We start from the raw sequence: 16,648 nt of genomic DNA, 5'->3' as shown, positions 1-16,648 counted from the left end.
AGAAACAACAGGATTCACATATTATACATTACATGAATGAATGGGATCAAGGAGGACTTAGCCTTAGGGCTAGAGTCAAAATCATTCATCTTCTTTCAAAGGTGAAAGCATAAAGAAGACAAGATTTGAGATTTCATTTCAAATCTTCCTCTTTCCCAGAATATTCCAAATAGTCCAAAACTAATTACTGTCAATAGTACAGCCAGGAAAATTGACCCAAAGGATAGAATTCTAAATACCCTAAAAGGCCCCACTGTTCTGCCAATTAAATGTCATGGTTTCACTATCAGTCACTGTAATATTTAATAAACAGGAGAATCTCTAAGTGAATTCCAAACCCAAAGCCTAATGCAGAGGAAGTAAATAAAATGTTTCCTGAATCCAGGAAAGAACCTGAAATTACCACAGAAAGGAGGAGTAGACTCATCTTAAGGAGTAGCCAGTGTTCAGCTCCAGTACATTCACAGTTGTCAGAAAGAATAAAATCCTCTGTTGCCAAGCCTTCCAGATTTTCAAGAGAAGACACAATCCTAGATTTCCACGTGAAATCTCCTGGTTTTAAATGTGGGCAATTAATTTAAAAGAAAAATGTAAACACAGTGCATGTCAAATAAACTATGTCTGTTGGTTTACCCAGTGAGGGATGCCGGTCTGCAGTCTCTGGCCAGAATAGTCCTAGTAGCCTAGGGAATATTTTAAGGACCTCTTTCAAATCATTCATTGTGCCTCACTGCCCCCAAGAAACGGCAGTCCTGGAGGCCATCCTCTGAACAGACATCTCCTCCTCCTGTGCCCTTGGTCTCCTAACAGACCCTGCCTTTTGTAAGTAAGCACTTGTCTCAGAACGTGAGTTCCAGGCCTCTGCAGACACCCTCCACCTACACTGTGTGGGTGATTTATGACCTCTGGCAGACAGGGTCTGGCTGCAGCAGGTCTCCATGTGTGCTAGGGAGCTGCTCTTGGAGGGCTTTCCTATCTCATCCTCCCTGCCCCTACTCTCACTCTGACCCTGGCCATCTCTCCTTTGAAGATGTTTCCCTTTCCTTTCTCTTTCTTCTCTCCCAGTTCTCTCTCTTGTATGATCTTTTTCTTTCTTTCTCTGCTTTTCTTTTCCTCTTTTCTCATTCTTTTCTGTTTATTTTATCCTCTCCACCCTTGTCCTCTCTCTCTTACTCTCCTTTCCTCTCCTCCCCCATCCCTTCCCTTCTTCTCCCTCTCCCAGCACCTAGAAACTGCAAGAGAGCTGGCTCACCAGGAATACACCAGCACTGGCTTCGAGTATTTCTTGTGATGGGAGCGGAGGGTTAGGGAGCCCTTGCGCTCCATCAAGTCCGTGGGTCCGAGTTCAAACCAGTGTTGCCTACCGCTACACCAACCCTGGCAGGAGCTGTCACAGCTCCCCATGGCTGCCCTCCTGTTACAGATCTCAGAGGATTTCTCTCTGCACCTATCCTGTTGCCTGTGCCGACACAGCCCAAGATTCGGCTTCTCTCATCTCCTAAGCAACCTGGGGCGGGGTCAATGTAAAGGGCGGGGTCAGTAGAAAGACGTATCTCTCAAGCCTAAAAGCCCTGGTTTCCTAGACAGTGAACGCAGATACTGCCTAGAAAGAAACTACACTTCCCAGAATGCAATGAGGGGAGCGAGCGGGCTATATAGAGGTTGAGAGGGACAACTGCATCCTGGGATCTGTAGTTTCGCTCTCCTAACAGTCTACTCCTCAGAGTGGGCGGAGTTAAGGGGGAGCGCTGGGTCACTTAAGGAGGACTAAGTGGACCTGAGCCCGGAGCTGGTCTACTGCGGCTGTCCTTGGGGAAGTTTCTTTTTATCATTCATCATCTGTTGCCACCACACCTTCTGCTTACAAGTTATATAAATTTAACTAAAAGGGAGCAAGAGAACATCCCTCAAACCATAAAATATGTCTTTTCTATATAGCTTTTCTAAATAAGAAAGAGGAGCAGAATTGTTTAGCAAATCAGCTAAAAAGTTTGAGGATGAAAAAGGCTTGGCTGGTTCCAGTTTCAGCTGTTCTCTCAACCTTTCTGAGCACGAATTTCTTCCTCTGAAAAACGAGGGAGGGAATGGGATTGTGGAGGGGGCTGAGAAGGACACAAGAATCAGAGGTCCCTTCAGGCTGTAATAGCTGAAAGACTCAATCTCTAGGTACAGTTTAGGGCTCTGGGGCATTCAGCTCCCCAAGATTTGCCAAATTCTTCTCGCCTTAACATTTAACAGTTAATATGTGGTGACAATACAAACTCATCACATTATTGTTTTGTAAGTTATATGCAAGAAGGAGATTTTAAAAAGATTATCTACAGCATTGCCATCAGGAAATCTTGTGCTTATTCCACTTTTGAGTTTCCAAGAAAAGAATATTTAGCACATCAGAATTCTCCTCCCCAACCTCAGCTGAGCACCTTAAGGGCATTAGTGAACTTAATCATGGCCATCCCTCGGACCTGGCATAGCGCTTAATATATACATACCATATATACATACCATCAGTGAACTAATGAATGAATATTATGTTTGATTACCTTAGATTTATCCGGGCTTCCATAAATTACAGAAGTTTCTTACTTTAAGAAGGCCACATTACACAAAAAATTCAAACGTAAAAACACAAATTAAGAGATATTTCACATTACAAATAGGTTTTATAGTTCACAGAAGATTTATTATGGCACTCCTATAGATAGTGAAGTGCTCTTCTGGATCAGATTTCACAAATTTGATTACACACAGCTACTAAGTGCTTTTTTGTGGCCTGTGGTACTCAGTGTGGGCACCTGTGGTACCCAGTGTGGGCACCTGTGGTATGCTTAGGTCCCTATTTTACTGACAGCTACAGTTAAGCCATGTTTTTTAGAACCAAATAAATAGCCCACTGTCACCAGCTTAGTGCTAGTAGAGCGCTGACAGCTATTTTAGCCCTTTTCTTCTTGAAAGAATGAAAAGAAAAATAGAAATTAAAAGGGTAAACAAGATCCAAGTTAAGCTCAATTCTGTCCAAAGCATAGCACATTGCTGTCACTCCAAAATTATTACCATCATACTATCTTTCGGTTTATTTTATTTTATTTAAGCTTAAAGTGTATTTATTTTACTTATGCTTTAAGTGATAGCAACATAATATATGTGCAACCAAGATGTCAGGTCTCTGTAGCCAATCTGACTCAGAGCCAAGCCCTTTCTCTGGTGCTGCTGAGATTTAAAAGCTCTTTAGCACACCAAGTAGCAATATAGTATGAAAACAAACAAAACAAACATAATTTGTTATTTTAGAGTTCCTTAAGCCAAGGTGACAGCCTTTGAAGTCTAAGAAAATGCTTTTTCCCTCTTTATATCAGCTCTTTCCTCTTTCCTCTTTATATCAGCTTTATAAACTTTATTGTCTTCTGTGTCTACTAAATACTTTTCAACATCCTTGAGCTGAGATGTAGGAAATTAACTCTCTGATACCCTCAAGTTCAGACGTATTCTATTCTCTTTGTATACATCAGTACATTCTGTGGAATTTTTCGTTCCTCATTCCGTCCTTACCAGTAATAGAACAGTATTTATTGCAGAGGGGTTTTGTGAGAATTACATAAGATGATAAATATATTGAAAGCAGAAGGAACAGTTCCTAATACATGCTCAGCCCTCAATTAAATTTCAATTACTAATGCTATTACTACATCCCAACTTTGTCCTTATCATTTTGGAAAAGTATTCTAAAATGTGCTTGTTGTTTGTGTAGTTTCCTAACTGTACTTCACTGTTATTCAAGCTTTGTCTGTCTACAAGGTCTATTTAATGAATATCTTTTAATCATATTTTAATATGAAATTTAATAGTCTGAATCAGAAAAGTGTTGGCAAGATATTTTGATGTTACCAGTGATAACAATGGTTTCGTATTCATATGGAATCTTTTCAAGACCATTAATAAGCTTTATTCTTTATAAAATCACTGATCCTCAACATACTTGAGTTATTCCTATTTTCCTCAAGCTTCATCAAACCAATGTAGTGTAGGGCTTAATGCAATGCCTTTTATTATATTAATCTCTTCACCATAACATCCTTGGGGTTAGAAAATCACAGCTCAGGTGGCTGAAACAGGACTTCTCTGTAAGATAATTACAGGCAGACCAACTAGGGAAGTGGGAATCCCTTCATCTGAGCCTACTCTAGTATACTTCTTTATTAGCTTTATCAGGTCCTTAAAGAGGTTGCCAAGAAGACCTGACAAGAACCGCAAACCTAAAACAGGTGTAACCCAACCAGATGTAAATGCCTACAGAGGTTAACCTCTTTACCATCTCCTTTCCTTCCTGTCTTAATAGTCTGCTCAGTTCTTGGAAAAGCCCCTGCTCAGGACCTTCCAAAGTCACCATCATTGTATCCTCTCCCAGCATTAAAATTCTTCTACCAAATGTCATGCAATTACCTGACAGAAAAATTTTAATTATGTAAGAAAATTAATTTGTACCATCGCCATGTTGAATCTAGTTTAAGTCTATTGAAAACTTGTATTTAAATTGTATAAAACTTAGAAGCTTAAAACTGAGTGTTTATGTCCTAATCAAGGGTTGCATAGTAATTTTTTAGTTCCCCAGAAATAAGGACCTCCATATATACATCTAGGGGCCCACTTTCAAATATTTTGTATAAAAAAGTTAGAGTTCACCAGTTTGTCAAAATGAATGAGAGGTGTCTGGTCCTCCCCGCTCCCTCTGTCCCCCCATCTCCTGACCTCTCTCCCACCTCTCCCTTCTTCTTTTCCTTTTCCCCACTTTTCCTCCACTTATCCCTTCCTCTTCCATCTCTACTCATCTTCTTTCCTTCTTTCCTCTCCTCTCTTCTGCCTTCCCTCTCCCTGCTTCCTGTTCCTCTTCTTCCTTCTGTGAGAAGCGGTATGGATATTAGAATCAGAATCTACTGCTGAGCACCCAAGACAATCTGGTACAATTCAGTTACATGAAAAATATGAAAGAAAAATAGTAAAACCTAGAAATCAGGGCCAAAGTTTATATGAATAAGCTCATGTTTAACGACCCAGGAACTCTCAAAGGAATCAACACCAATGAAAGCTTCAATCTTCTTTCCTTTCCTTTAACTATTCATAACTACCACCAGTCTTTTCTAGAAGAATTTAACCTTGAGTATGATACCTCTGTGCTTCTAATTTGTACTGCAAACATATTAGGCATTGACCTGCCCTCAAACCATTATTAACTAGTATTGATTAAGTCCTGTCATGCAAGAGGCACTTCTGGAACTGCAACTCTCAGCATGGGAATTTATTAAATAGTCAATTCAGCATTTCCATTATTTTTTTTAATGTCTTTATTGAAGTATAATTGCTTTACAATGTTGTGTTAGTTTCTGCTGTATAACAAAGTGAATCAGCTATATGTATACATATATCCCCATATCCCCTCCCTCTTGCGTCTCCCTCCCACCCTCCCTATCCCAACCCTCTAGGTGGTCACAAAGCACTGAGCTGATGACCCTGTGCTATGCAACTGCTTCCCACTAGCTATCTATTTTACATTTGGTAGTGTCTATATGTCAATGCTACTCTCTCACTTCGTCCCAGCTTACCCTTCCCTCTCCCCGTGTCCTCAAGTCCATTCTCTACGTCTGCGTCTTTATTCCTCTCCTGCTCCTAGGTTCATCGGAACCTTTTTTTTTTTTTTAGATTCCATATATAGGTATTAGCATACAGTATTTGTTTTTTTCCTTCTGACTTACTTCACTCTGTATGACAGACTCTAGGTCCATCTACCTCCCTACAAATAACTCAATTTTGTTTCTTTTTATGGCTGAGTAATATTCCATTGTATATATGTGCCACATTTCTTTATCCATTCATCTGTCGATGGACACTTAGGTTTCTTCCATGTCTTGGCTACTGTAAATAGTGCCGCAGTGAACACTGTGGTAATGACTCTTTTTGAATTATGCTTTTCTCAGGGTATATGCCCAGTAGTGGGATTGCTGGCCATATGTTAGTTCTATTGTTAGTTTTCTAAGGAACCTCCATACTGTTCTCCATAGTGGCTGTATCAATTTACATTCCCACCAACAGTGCAAGAGCGTTCCCTTTTCTCAACACCCTCTCCAGCATCTATTCTTTGGGGATTTTTTGATGATGACCATTCTGACTGGTGTGAGGTGATACCTCACTGTAGTTTTGATTTGCATTTCTCTAATGATTAGTGATGTTGAACATCCTTTCATGTGTTTGTTGGCCATTTGTATATCTTTGGAGAAATGTCTATTTAGGTCTTCTGTCCATTTTTGGATTGGGTTCTTTGTTTTCTTGATATTGAGCTGCATGAGCTGCTTGTAAATTTTGGAGATTAATCCTTTGTCAGTTGCTTCATTTGCAAATATTTTCTCCCATTCTGAGGGTTGTCTTTTCGTCTTGTTTACAGTTTCCTCTGCTGTGCAAAAGCTTTTAAGTTTCATTAGGTCTCATTTGTTTATTTTTGTTTTTATTTTCATTACTCTAGGAGGTTGGTCAAAAAAGATCTTGCTGCCATTTATGTCAAAGAGTGTTTTTCCTATGTTTTCTTCTAAGGGTTTTATAGTGTCTGGTCTCACATTTAGGTCTTTAATCCATTTTGAGTTTGTTTTTCTGTATGGTGTTAGGCAGTGTTCTAATTTCATTCTTTTACATGTAGCTGTCCAGTTTTCCCAGCACCATTTATTGAAGAGGCTGTCTTTTCTCTATTGTATGTTCCTGCCTCCTTTGTCATAAATTAGGTTATCATATGTGTGTGAGTTTATCTCTGGGCTTCTATCCTGTACCATTGATCTATATTTCTGTTTTTGTGCTAGTACCATACTGTCTTGATTCCTGTAGCTTTGTAGTATAGTTTGAAGTGTGTCTTACCCCTAGGTTCTTCATGACATTATTTTTTTCTTCTTAAATTCCATATATATGTGTTAGCATACGGTATTTGTCTTTTTCTTTCTGACTTACTTCACTCTGTATGACAGACTCTAGGTCTATCCACCTCATTACAAATAGCTCAAATTCGTTTCTTTTTATGGCTGAGTAATATTCCATTGTATATATGTGCCACATCTTCTTTATCCATTCATCCGATGATGGACACGTAGGTTGTTTCCATCTCCAGGCTATTGTAAAAAGAGCTGCAATGAACATTTTGGTACATGACTCTTTTTGAATTTTGGTTTTCTCAGGGTATATGCCCAGTAGTGGGATTGCTGGGTCATATGGTAGTTCTATTCGTAGTTTTTAAAGGAACCTCCATACTGTTCTCCATAGTGGCTGAACCAATTCACATTCCCACCAGCAGTGCAAGAGTGTTCCCTTTTCTCCACACCCTCTCCAGCATTTATTGTTTCTAGATCCTATGATGATGGCCATTCTGACTGGTGCAAGATGATATCTCATTGTACTTTTGATTTGCATTTCTCTAATGATTAATGATGTTGAGCATTCTTTCATGTGTTTGTTGGCAGTCTGTATATCTTCTTTGGAGAAATGTCTATTTAGGTCTTCTGCCCATTTTTGGATTGGGTTGTTTGTTTTTTTGTTATTGAGCTGCATGAGCTGCTTGTAAATTTTGGAGATTAATCCTTTGTCAGTTGATTCATTTGCAAATATTTTCTCCCATTCTGAGGGTTGTCTTTTGGTCTTGTTTACGGTTTCCTTTGCTGTGCAAAAGCTTTGAAGTTTCATTAGGTCCCATTTGTTTATTTTTGTTTTTATTTCCATTACTCTAGGAGGTGGGTCAGAAAGGATCTTGCTGTGATTTATGTCATAGAGTGTTCTGCCTATGTTTTCCTCTAAGAGTGTGATAGTTTCTGGCCTTACATTTAGGTCTTTAATCCATTTTGAGCTTATTTTTGTGTATGGTGTTAGGGAGTGATCTAATCTCAAACTTTTACATGTATCTGTCCAGTTTTCCCAGCGCCACTTATTGAAGAGGCTGTCCTTTCTCCACTGTACGTTCCTGCCACCTTTATCAAAGATAAGGTGTCCATATATGCGTGGGTTTATCTCTGGGCTTTCTATCCTGTTCCATTGATCTATCTTTCTGTTTTTGTGCCAGTACCATACTGTCTTGATTACTGTAGCTTTGTAGTATAGTCTGAAGTCAGGGAGCCTGATTCCTCCAGCTCCTTTTTTCGTTCTCAAGATTGCTTTGGCTATTCGGGGTCTTTTGTGTTTCCATACGAATTGTGAAATTTTTTGTTCTAGTTCTGTGAAAAATGCCATTGGTAGTTTGATAGGGATTGCATTGAATCTGTAGATTGCTTTGAGTAGCAGAGTCATTTTCACAATGTTGATTCTTCCAATCCAAGAACATGGTATATCTCTCCATCTATTTGTATCATCTTTAATTTCTTTCATCAGTGTCTTATAATTTTCTGCATACAGGTCTTTTGTCTCCTTAGGTAGGTTTATTCCTAGATATTTTATTCTTTTTGTTGCAATGGTAAATGGGAGTGTTTTCTTGATTTCAATTTCAGATCTTTCATCATTAGTATATAGGAATGCCAGAGATTTCTGTGCATTAATTTTGTATCCTGCTACTTTACCAAATTCATTGATTAGCTCTAGTAGTTTTCTGGTAGCATCTTTAGGATTCTCTATGTATAGTATCATGTCATCTGCAAACAGTGACAGCTTTACTTCTTCTTTTCCGATTTGGATTCCTTTTATTTCCTTTTCTTCTCTGATTGCTGTGGCTAAAACTTCCAAAACTATGTTGAATAACAGTGGTGAGAGTGGGCAACCTTGTCTTGTTCCTGATCTTAGTGGAAATGCTTTCAGTTTTTCACCATTGAGGATAATGTTGGCTGTGGGCTTGTCATATATGGCCTTTATTATGTTGAGGAAAGTTCCCTCTATGCCTACCTTCTGCAGAGTTTTTATCATAAATGGGTGTTGAATTTTGTCAAAAGCTTTCTCTGCATCTATTGAGGTGATCATATGGTTTTTCTCCTTCAATTTGTTAATATGGTTTATCACATTGATAGATTTGCGTATATTGAAGAATCCTTGCATTCCTGGAATAAACCCCACTTGATCATGGTGTATGATCCTTTTAATGTGCTGTTGGATTCTGTTTGCTAGTATTTTGCTGAGGATTTTGCATCTATGTTCATCAGTGATATTGGCCTGTAGTTTTCTTTCTTGTGACATCCTTGTCTGGTTTTGGTATCAAGGTGATGGTGGCCTCGTAGAAGGAATTTGGGAGTGTTCCTCCCTCTGCTATATTTTGGAAGAGTTTGAGAAGGATAGGTGTTAGCTCTTCTCTAAATGTTTGATAGAATTTGCCTGTGAAGCCATCTGGTCCTGGGCTTTTGTTTGTTGGAAGATTTTTAATCACAGTTTCAATTTCAGTGCTTGTGATTGGTCTGTTCATATTTTCTATTTCTTCCTGATTCAGTCTTGGCAGGTTGTGCATTTCTGAGAATTTTTCCATTTCTTCCAGATTGTCCGTTTTATTGGCATAGAGTTGCTTGTAGTAATCTCTCATGATCTTTTTTATTTCTGCAGTGTCAGTTGTTACTTCTCCTTTTTCATTTCTAATTCTATTGATTTGAGTCTTCTCCCTTTTTTTCTTGATGAGTCTGGCTAGTGGTTTATCTATTTTGTTTATCTTCTCAAAGAACCAGCTTTTAGCTTTATTGATCTTTGCTATTGTTTCCTTCATTTCTTTTTCATTTATTTCTGATCTGAGTTTTATGATTTCTTTCCTTCTGCTAGCTTTGGGGTTTTTTTGTTCTTCTTTCTCTAATTGCTTTAGGTGCAAGGTTAGGTTGTTTATTCGAGATGTTTCCTGCTTCTTAAGGTGGGCTTGTATTGCTATAAACTTCCCCCTTAGAACTGCTTTTGCTGCACCCCATGGGTTTTGGGCCGTTGTGTCTCCATTGTCATTTGTTTCTAGGTATTTTTTTATTTCCTCTTTGATTTCTTCAGTGATCACTTCATTATTAAGTAGTGTACTGTTTCAATTTCATTACTTGTGATAGGTCTGTTTATATTTTCTAATTCTTCCTGGTTCAGTCTTGGAAAATTGTATCTTTCCAAGAATTTGTCCATTTCTTCAAGGTTGTCTATTTTATTGGCATATAGTTGCTTGTAGTAGTCTCTTATAATCCTTTGTATTTCTGTGGTGTCAGTTGTAATTTCTTTTTCATTTTAATTTTATTGATGTGAGTCCTCTCCCTTTTTTCTTGATGTATCTGGCTAAAGGTTTATCAATTTTGTTTATCTTCTCAAAGACCCAACTTTTTTTTTTTTTTTTTTTTTTTGCAGTATGTGGGCCTCTCGCTGTTGTGGCCTCTCCTGTTGCAGAGCACAGGCTCCGGACGCACAGGCTCACGGGCCTAGCCATTCCGCAGCACGTGGGATCTTCCCGGACCGGGGCACGAACCCATGTCCCCGGCATCAGCAGGCAGACTCTCAACCACTGCGCCACCAGGGAAGCCCAGAACCAACTTTTAATTTTATTGATATTTGATATTGTTTTCTTCATTTCTATTTCATTTATTCCTGCTCTGATCTTTATGCTTTCTTTCCTTCTACTGACTTTGGGTTTTCTTTGTTCTTCTTTCTCTAGTTGCTTTAGGTGTAAGGTTAGATAGTTTATTTGTGATTTTTCTTGTTTCTTGAGGTGAGATTGAATTGCTATAAACTTCCCTCTTAGAACGCTTTTGCTGTGTCCCATAGGCTTTGGGTTGTTGTGTTTTCATTGTCATTTGTTTCTATGTATTTTTTAATTTCCTCTTTGATTTCTTCAGTGATCTCTTGGTTATCTAGTAGTGCACTGTTTAGCCTCCATGTATTTCTGTTTTTTACAGCTCTTTTTTTTCCTGTAGTTGATTTCTAATCTCATAGTGTTGTGGTCAGAAAAGATGCTTCATACAATTTCAATTTTCTTAAATTTACTGAGGCTTGATTTCAGACCCAAGATGTGATCTATCCTGGAGAATGTTCCATGTGCACTTGAGAAGAAAGTGTATTCTGTCACTTTCGGGTGGAATGTCCTATAAATACCAACTGAATCTATCTGGTCTATTGTGTCATTTAAAGCTTGTGTTTCTTTATTTATTTTCTGTTTGGATGATCTGTCCATTGGTGTAAGTGGGGTGTTAAAGTCCGCTATTATTGTGTTACTGTCGATTCCCCCTTTTATGGTTGTTAGCATTTGCCTTATGTATTGAGGTGTTCCTATGTTGGGTGCATAAATATTTATACTTGTTATATCTTCTTCTTGGACTGATCCCTTGATCATTATGTAGTGTCCTTCCTTATCTCTTGCAACAGTCTTTATTTTAAAGTCTATTTTATCTGATACGAGTATTGCTACTCCAGCTTTCTTTTGACTTTCATTTGCATGGAATATCTTCTTCCATCCCCTCAGTTTCAGTCTGTATGCGTCCCTTGTTCTGAGGTGGGTCTCTTGTAGACAGCATATAGATGGGTCTTATTTTTGTATCCATTCAGCCAGTCTGTGTATTTTGGTTGGGGCATTTAATCCATTTACATTTAAGGTAATTATTGATGCGTATGTTCCTATTACCATTTTCTTAATTATTTTAGGTTTGTTTTTGTGGGTCTTCTTCTTCCCTTGTGTTTCCTGACTAGAGAAGTTCCTTTAGCATTTGTTGCAAAGGTGCTCTGGTGGCACTGAATTCTCTTAGCTTTTGCTTGTCTGTAAAGCTTTTGATTTCTCTGTCAAATCTGAATGAGAGCATTGCTGGGTAGAGTAATGTTGGTTGTAGGTTTTTCCCTTTCATCACTTTAAATAATCATGCCACTCCCTTCTGGCCTGCAGAGTATTTTAAATGTAATCATATAGCTCATGCTGTGTCATCTCTTCTCATTTAGTGTCTGTTCTATTTAGTTTAAGATGAACTAAATTTCTATTTTTGAGTGAACCTTGTCATTATTCTTGAAAAATACGTCATATTTTCTCCCACTGTTGATATGCATGAGGAGAATATTTTGTGTAATAATTAACTGCCTTTTTTTCTTGGCACATTATAAAAATTATTTTGGAAGTAAAATATATTAACGATTACTCTTATTTACCAATTTGAAAGTTTTCTTCAAAACTGTGACACAAAATTTCCTTCCATTATAGTCAGAATGTGGGATAAATGTTTCTCCCAGATGGGTATCATTTCTTATTTTTTATCTAAATGTATAAGAGTCATGGAATAAACAAGCCTAGTATCTGGGCTCATAGGAAGGGAGAGTAAAGGTTATTTGGTACAGCATCTTAGTCAAAGTAGAAATGTACTCCTGGCCTCTAAACTACTGCTGAGAATAGTAAGCTCAGAGTCTAGAGCTCAGAGTCTAGAGCACACAATTCACAAAGGTGGCCCATTCCAATACTGTACAAGTATAATCATAGGTTCCATCTTATGCTGAGCTAATGTGAACCTCCTTGCTTGATGCACCTGTTGCTTCTGCTTCTTGAAAATGAAAGATAAGCCTTATTTCTCTCGAGCACAAGATCCTTTCAGAGATTTGAAGAGTTATAACATGGCTTCTCTTTTCCCAGGTAAACAAAGTAAACAAACTTACCTGTTCTTCATCTTTATTATGGCTGAACCTCTGGATGTACATCACTTTGATCATGATCTCCTTAAAAAAGTGTTCTCAGAATAGAGCACAATATTTTACTCTTACCAGTGCTGAGTACAGTGGAGCTACTGTGTCCCATACATTTGATTCTGTGCTTTTATTAGCACAACCTAAGCAGGAGAGGAAGTAAGTAAGAGAGGATATGAAAAAGGAAGGAAGAGAGAGAGGGAAGGAGGGAGGAAGAAACAGAAAATAGGTGAACTGAAACCAGATCAGGGAGAAATAAACAAATTCAAAATGTAAGTATGTCCCAAGGCTAATCCTAGGATCAGAACTACCATCTGGAGACAAAGCTTTTGGACCTCTGGCAAGGTTGGAAAGCTTTTAGCAAGCCTCCTGCATGAAGCCTAGGGCCTTTAAAACAACAATTGAAGGAGTCTATGAAAATACAAATCCTCTCTGAAGCAAACTATCCCCAATTTAGACTCTCAGGATTCCCCCAGATTAAATTCAACAAATGTGAGCTCACAAAAAGTACTGGCAAATATAGAAGGAAATAAGCTAGGATGAGCAAAAGCAACAAAGAACAGATTTAGGTCCCCTACCACTCCCTAAATCAGATATTCAAATTATTAGATGCAGCATGTGAGATAACTCTGAACCAAAATTCTAAAGAAACAAATCTCGGAATCAGAAAACAATTTGATTAAGGGATAAATCACTCTCAAAAACAGAGAAACTTTCAATGTGAACATGGATGCATTAATCAGTAGTTTCCCCCTCTCATCATGGAAATCTTATGAAAGCCACAAGTATGTGGAAAACAAAAACTTTAATTTTGTTAAAATTAAGAGAGAGACTACAAAATATACAAAGGCTGCTGAGCCTTTAGGATTCACAAGGTAGTAAGTGCAGAAGGACCTAAAGAGCAGTGTGGTAGGCAGAATCCTAAAATCTATGCTCCCCTCCACCCCAAGATTTCCTGCACTAATCTGGGTACGAATATGATGAATACAATATTACATCTGTGATTATGTTATATTACATGGCAAATGGGATTTTGTAGATGCAATTTAAAGTACTAATCAGTTGATTTTGGGTTAACCAAAAGGGAGATTATCCAGGTGAACTTAATCTAATCACACAAGCCCTTTGAAAGCAGAGAGTTTTCTCTGTCCATTGGCAGAAGGGAAGCTCAGAGGGATCTAAAACAGAAGGATTCAAGGCACTGTTGCTAGTTTTGAAGATGGAGAAGCCATTTAAAGGATGGGAGAGTGGCCTCTAGGAGCTATAAGAGTGGTCCATATCTGACAGCTAGTAGGAAAATGGACACTCCAGTCCTACAATTGTAGGGAAGTGAGTTCTGCCAACAACCGGAATAAGCTTGGAAGTGATTTATTTCCCCGATACTCCATAAAGAGTCCAGTCCAGCTGACACCTGATCTTGGCCATGTGAAACCCTCTTTAGAGAACAAGTGAAGTCTGCCCAGACTTCTGACCTATAGAACCGTGAGCTATTATATGAGTGTTGTCTTAAGCCATTAAATTTATGGTAATTTGTTATGCAGCAAAAGAAAACTAAAAGAAGTGATATTTCAGAAAGTTCTACTAAAAAATGCCCAAAGATGATAAGCCACATCTTGATGTACAGAAAGTATCCCTAATGAGCAGCAAGTGGATTGGGAAGGTGAAGTGAATGGTGTCAGATGGCCCTATCAGTCATATGACTGATGACTGACATTAAGTAGAAGAGGGCTGAAAAAAGTCTGCTAGTTTATACTCTCCAATGAGCCTAGTTCTTATAATCTTTGCTAAAAGAGGATATTTTGATTGCTATTTTCATCAATGTAAAATTGTGTCCTTCGTTCCATTTTAATTATTTTGACTTTGAATTACACTTGTTTGAGATTAATATTGAAACATCTACTCTGTGGTTATTTGTGTTTTCCTGGTGCATCTCACCTCACTTTTTATTCTTAGTCATCTAGCATCATTTAGGATAGGGTTCATTTATAGATAGAATATAGTTAATCTTTCCTTTTCACAAAGGAAATTTAAACCATTTTCTTTGTTATAACTTATTTTTTGTCTAGTTATATTATCTTTTTTTCTTTTCAATATTTTCTTGCTTTCCTTTTATTTCTGTCTACTCTATGGAGTATGCTTTATTTGCTACTATATTTCCCATTGACTTCAAAAGTGAAACTACTTTTAATTTTACTAGTGGTTCTTATGAAGCTTTTCCAACGTATTCTTTTTTTTTTTTTTTTTTTGCGGTACGCGGGCCTCTCACTGTTGTGGCCTCTCCCGTCGTGGAGCACAGGCGCTCCGGACGCGCAGGCTCAGCGGCCATGGCTCATGGGCCCAGCCGCTCCGCGGCACGTGGGATCTTCCCAGACCCGGGCACAAACCCGTGTCCCCTGCATCGGCAGGCGGACTCTCAACCACTGCGCCACCAGGGAAGGCCCAATGTATTCTTTAACTTGCACTTCTTTATGTTTCAAGATCAGGAATAAAATATCATGCCTTGATAATATATAAGATGACAGTGCTCAGAACAAGGTATGCCGTCATTAAATGCTTATTCGATTAGATTGAGTTGAAATTAGTTTGTTCTTCAATCTCACTTGAAATTACTTGAGACACAGGATTCATACAACATCTCAGACAGCTGGGGGTTGGGGAAGCTTAAGTAATACGGCCTCTGGTAATGCAAGCAGAAATGTTTCTAAATGAATGGTACGAAAACACTGTCAAAGTTTCATTATTGTTACTACTCATTGTTAGCCACAGAAGCGCTATATTTTTAAATGCATGTATAAAAATAAGTTCAGGGCTTCCCTGGTGGCGCAGTGGTTGAGAGTCCGCCTGCCGATGCAGGGGACACGGGTTCATGCCCCGGTCCGGGAAGATCCCACATGCGGCAGAGCGGTTGGGCCCATGAGCCATGGCCGCTGAGCCTGCGCGTCCGGAGCCTGTGCTGCGCAATGGGAGAGGCCACAACAGTGAGAGGCCCGCATACCGGAAAAAAAAAAAAAAAGGAAAAAGAAATAAGTTCAGTAATTGACAATTAATCTCTCTTCCTGTTCAAACAAAACCCAAGGGAGAAAGATTGGCTCATTTACTTTTCAGTGTCTTTTGCTTCCTTCCAATCTAAACTCCCATGCCAAGGACGTAGCAGTACCTCTACAATTCCCAGAAAGAGTCTCTGAGCACATGTATGTGGTATCCTGTCCAAGGGCGATTTAGCTGTCAGAATATATCATCAAATCCTTCAGCAAGTTTCCCAACTTATCATTACAGCTCCATGAGTAGCTTTATCAGATGACACAGTCCTAAATCACTTAAACCTGAGAGACAGCAGTGGAGAGCTACTGCAAAGGCTTACACAGTGGTTGCATTAAGGTTTGTGGATGAAACATGATGGCCATGAAGCTGTTTTGGGAGAACAACCAGTCATCACTTCTGTTTGCTTTCCGTTTCTTGTTCATATTACTTTTCTAATTTCAGGATAAACTTTACAGCTGATCTAAGGGTTTGTTAGCATGACTCCCGGAGGCTTCTGGCAAAGTGACCCCATTCTGACTCTGCATTGCTAAGTTTAAGATTATACCAGGATTGGGACTTCCCTGGTGCTCCAGAAGTTAAGACTCCACGATCGCAATGCAGGAGGCCCAGGTTCAATCCCTGGTTGGATCCCACATACTGCAACTAAGAGTTCACATGCTGCAACAAAAGATCCTGCATTTCACAACTAAAGATCCTGCACATGGCAACGAACATCTTACGTGCCGCAGCTAAGACCTGGCACAGACAAATAAATAAATAAATATTAAAAAGAGAGAGAGAGAGAGAGCTCTACCCACCACCAGTCCCTCCCATCAAGCCTCTTAGATAGCCTCATCCACCAGAGGGCAGACAGTAGAAGAAGAACTACAATCCTGCAGCCTGTGGGGAAAAAAAGCCACATTCACAGAAAGATAGACAAGATAAAAAGGCAGAGAGCTATGTACCAGATGAAGGAACAAGATAAAACCTCAGAAAAACAACTAAATGAAGTGGAGATAGGCAA

The 16,648-nt window shown here is 38.9% G+C and overlaps 1 protein-coding gene across 6 annotated transcripts in view; it reads right to left on the bottom strand.

Annotated features, from left to right (window-relative positions):
• Positions 1-16,648, bottom strand: part of CUNH9orf135 (chromosome unknown C9orf135 homolog) — a 239,423-nt gene that overhangs the window by 198,540 nt on the left and 24,235 nt on the right. For 3 of the 6 annotated variants that reach the window (XM_029203432.1, XM_029203427.1, XM_029203428.1), the window contains one exon: positions 12,577-12,746. The exons of 1 other annotated variant lie outside the window; for it this stretch is intronic. In XM_029203432.1, the coding sequence (XP_029059265.1) occupies positions 12,577-12,587 (11 nt within the window). In that variant the 5' untranslated portion in view covers positions 12,588-12,746. Of the gene's footprint in view, positions 1-1,252; positions 1,567-12,576; positions 12,804-16,648 lie in introns of those variants that run through there. 2 more of the 6 variants (XM_029203429.1, XM_029203433.1) reach the window with 2 other exon arrangements.

Source organism: Monodon monoceros, unplaced genomic scaffold (genome assembly GCF_005190385.1).
Source record: "Monodon monoceros isolate NGI ecotype Baffin Bay Population unplaced genomic scaffold, NGI_Narwhal_1 Super_Scaffold_5, whole genome shotgun sequence".
NCBI classification, from domain to species: Eukaryota; Metazoa; Chordata; class Mammalia; order Artiodactyla; family Monodontidae; genus Monodon; species Monodon monoceros.
The sequence above is the reverse complement of the archived record's forward strand: the minus strand, read 5'-3'. Positions and strand labels throughout refer to the sequence as shown.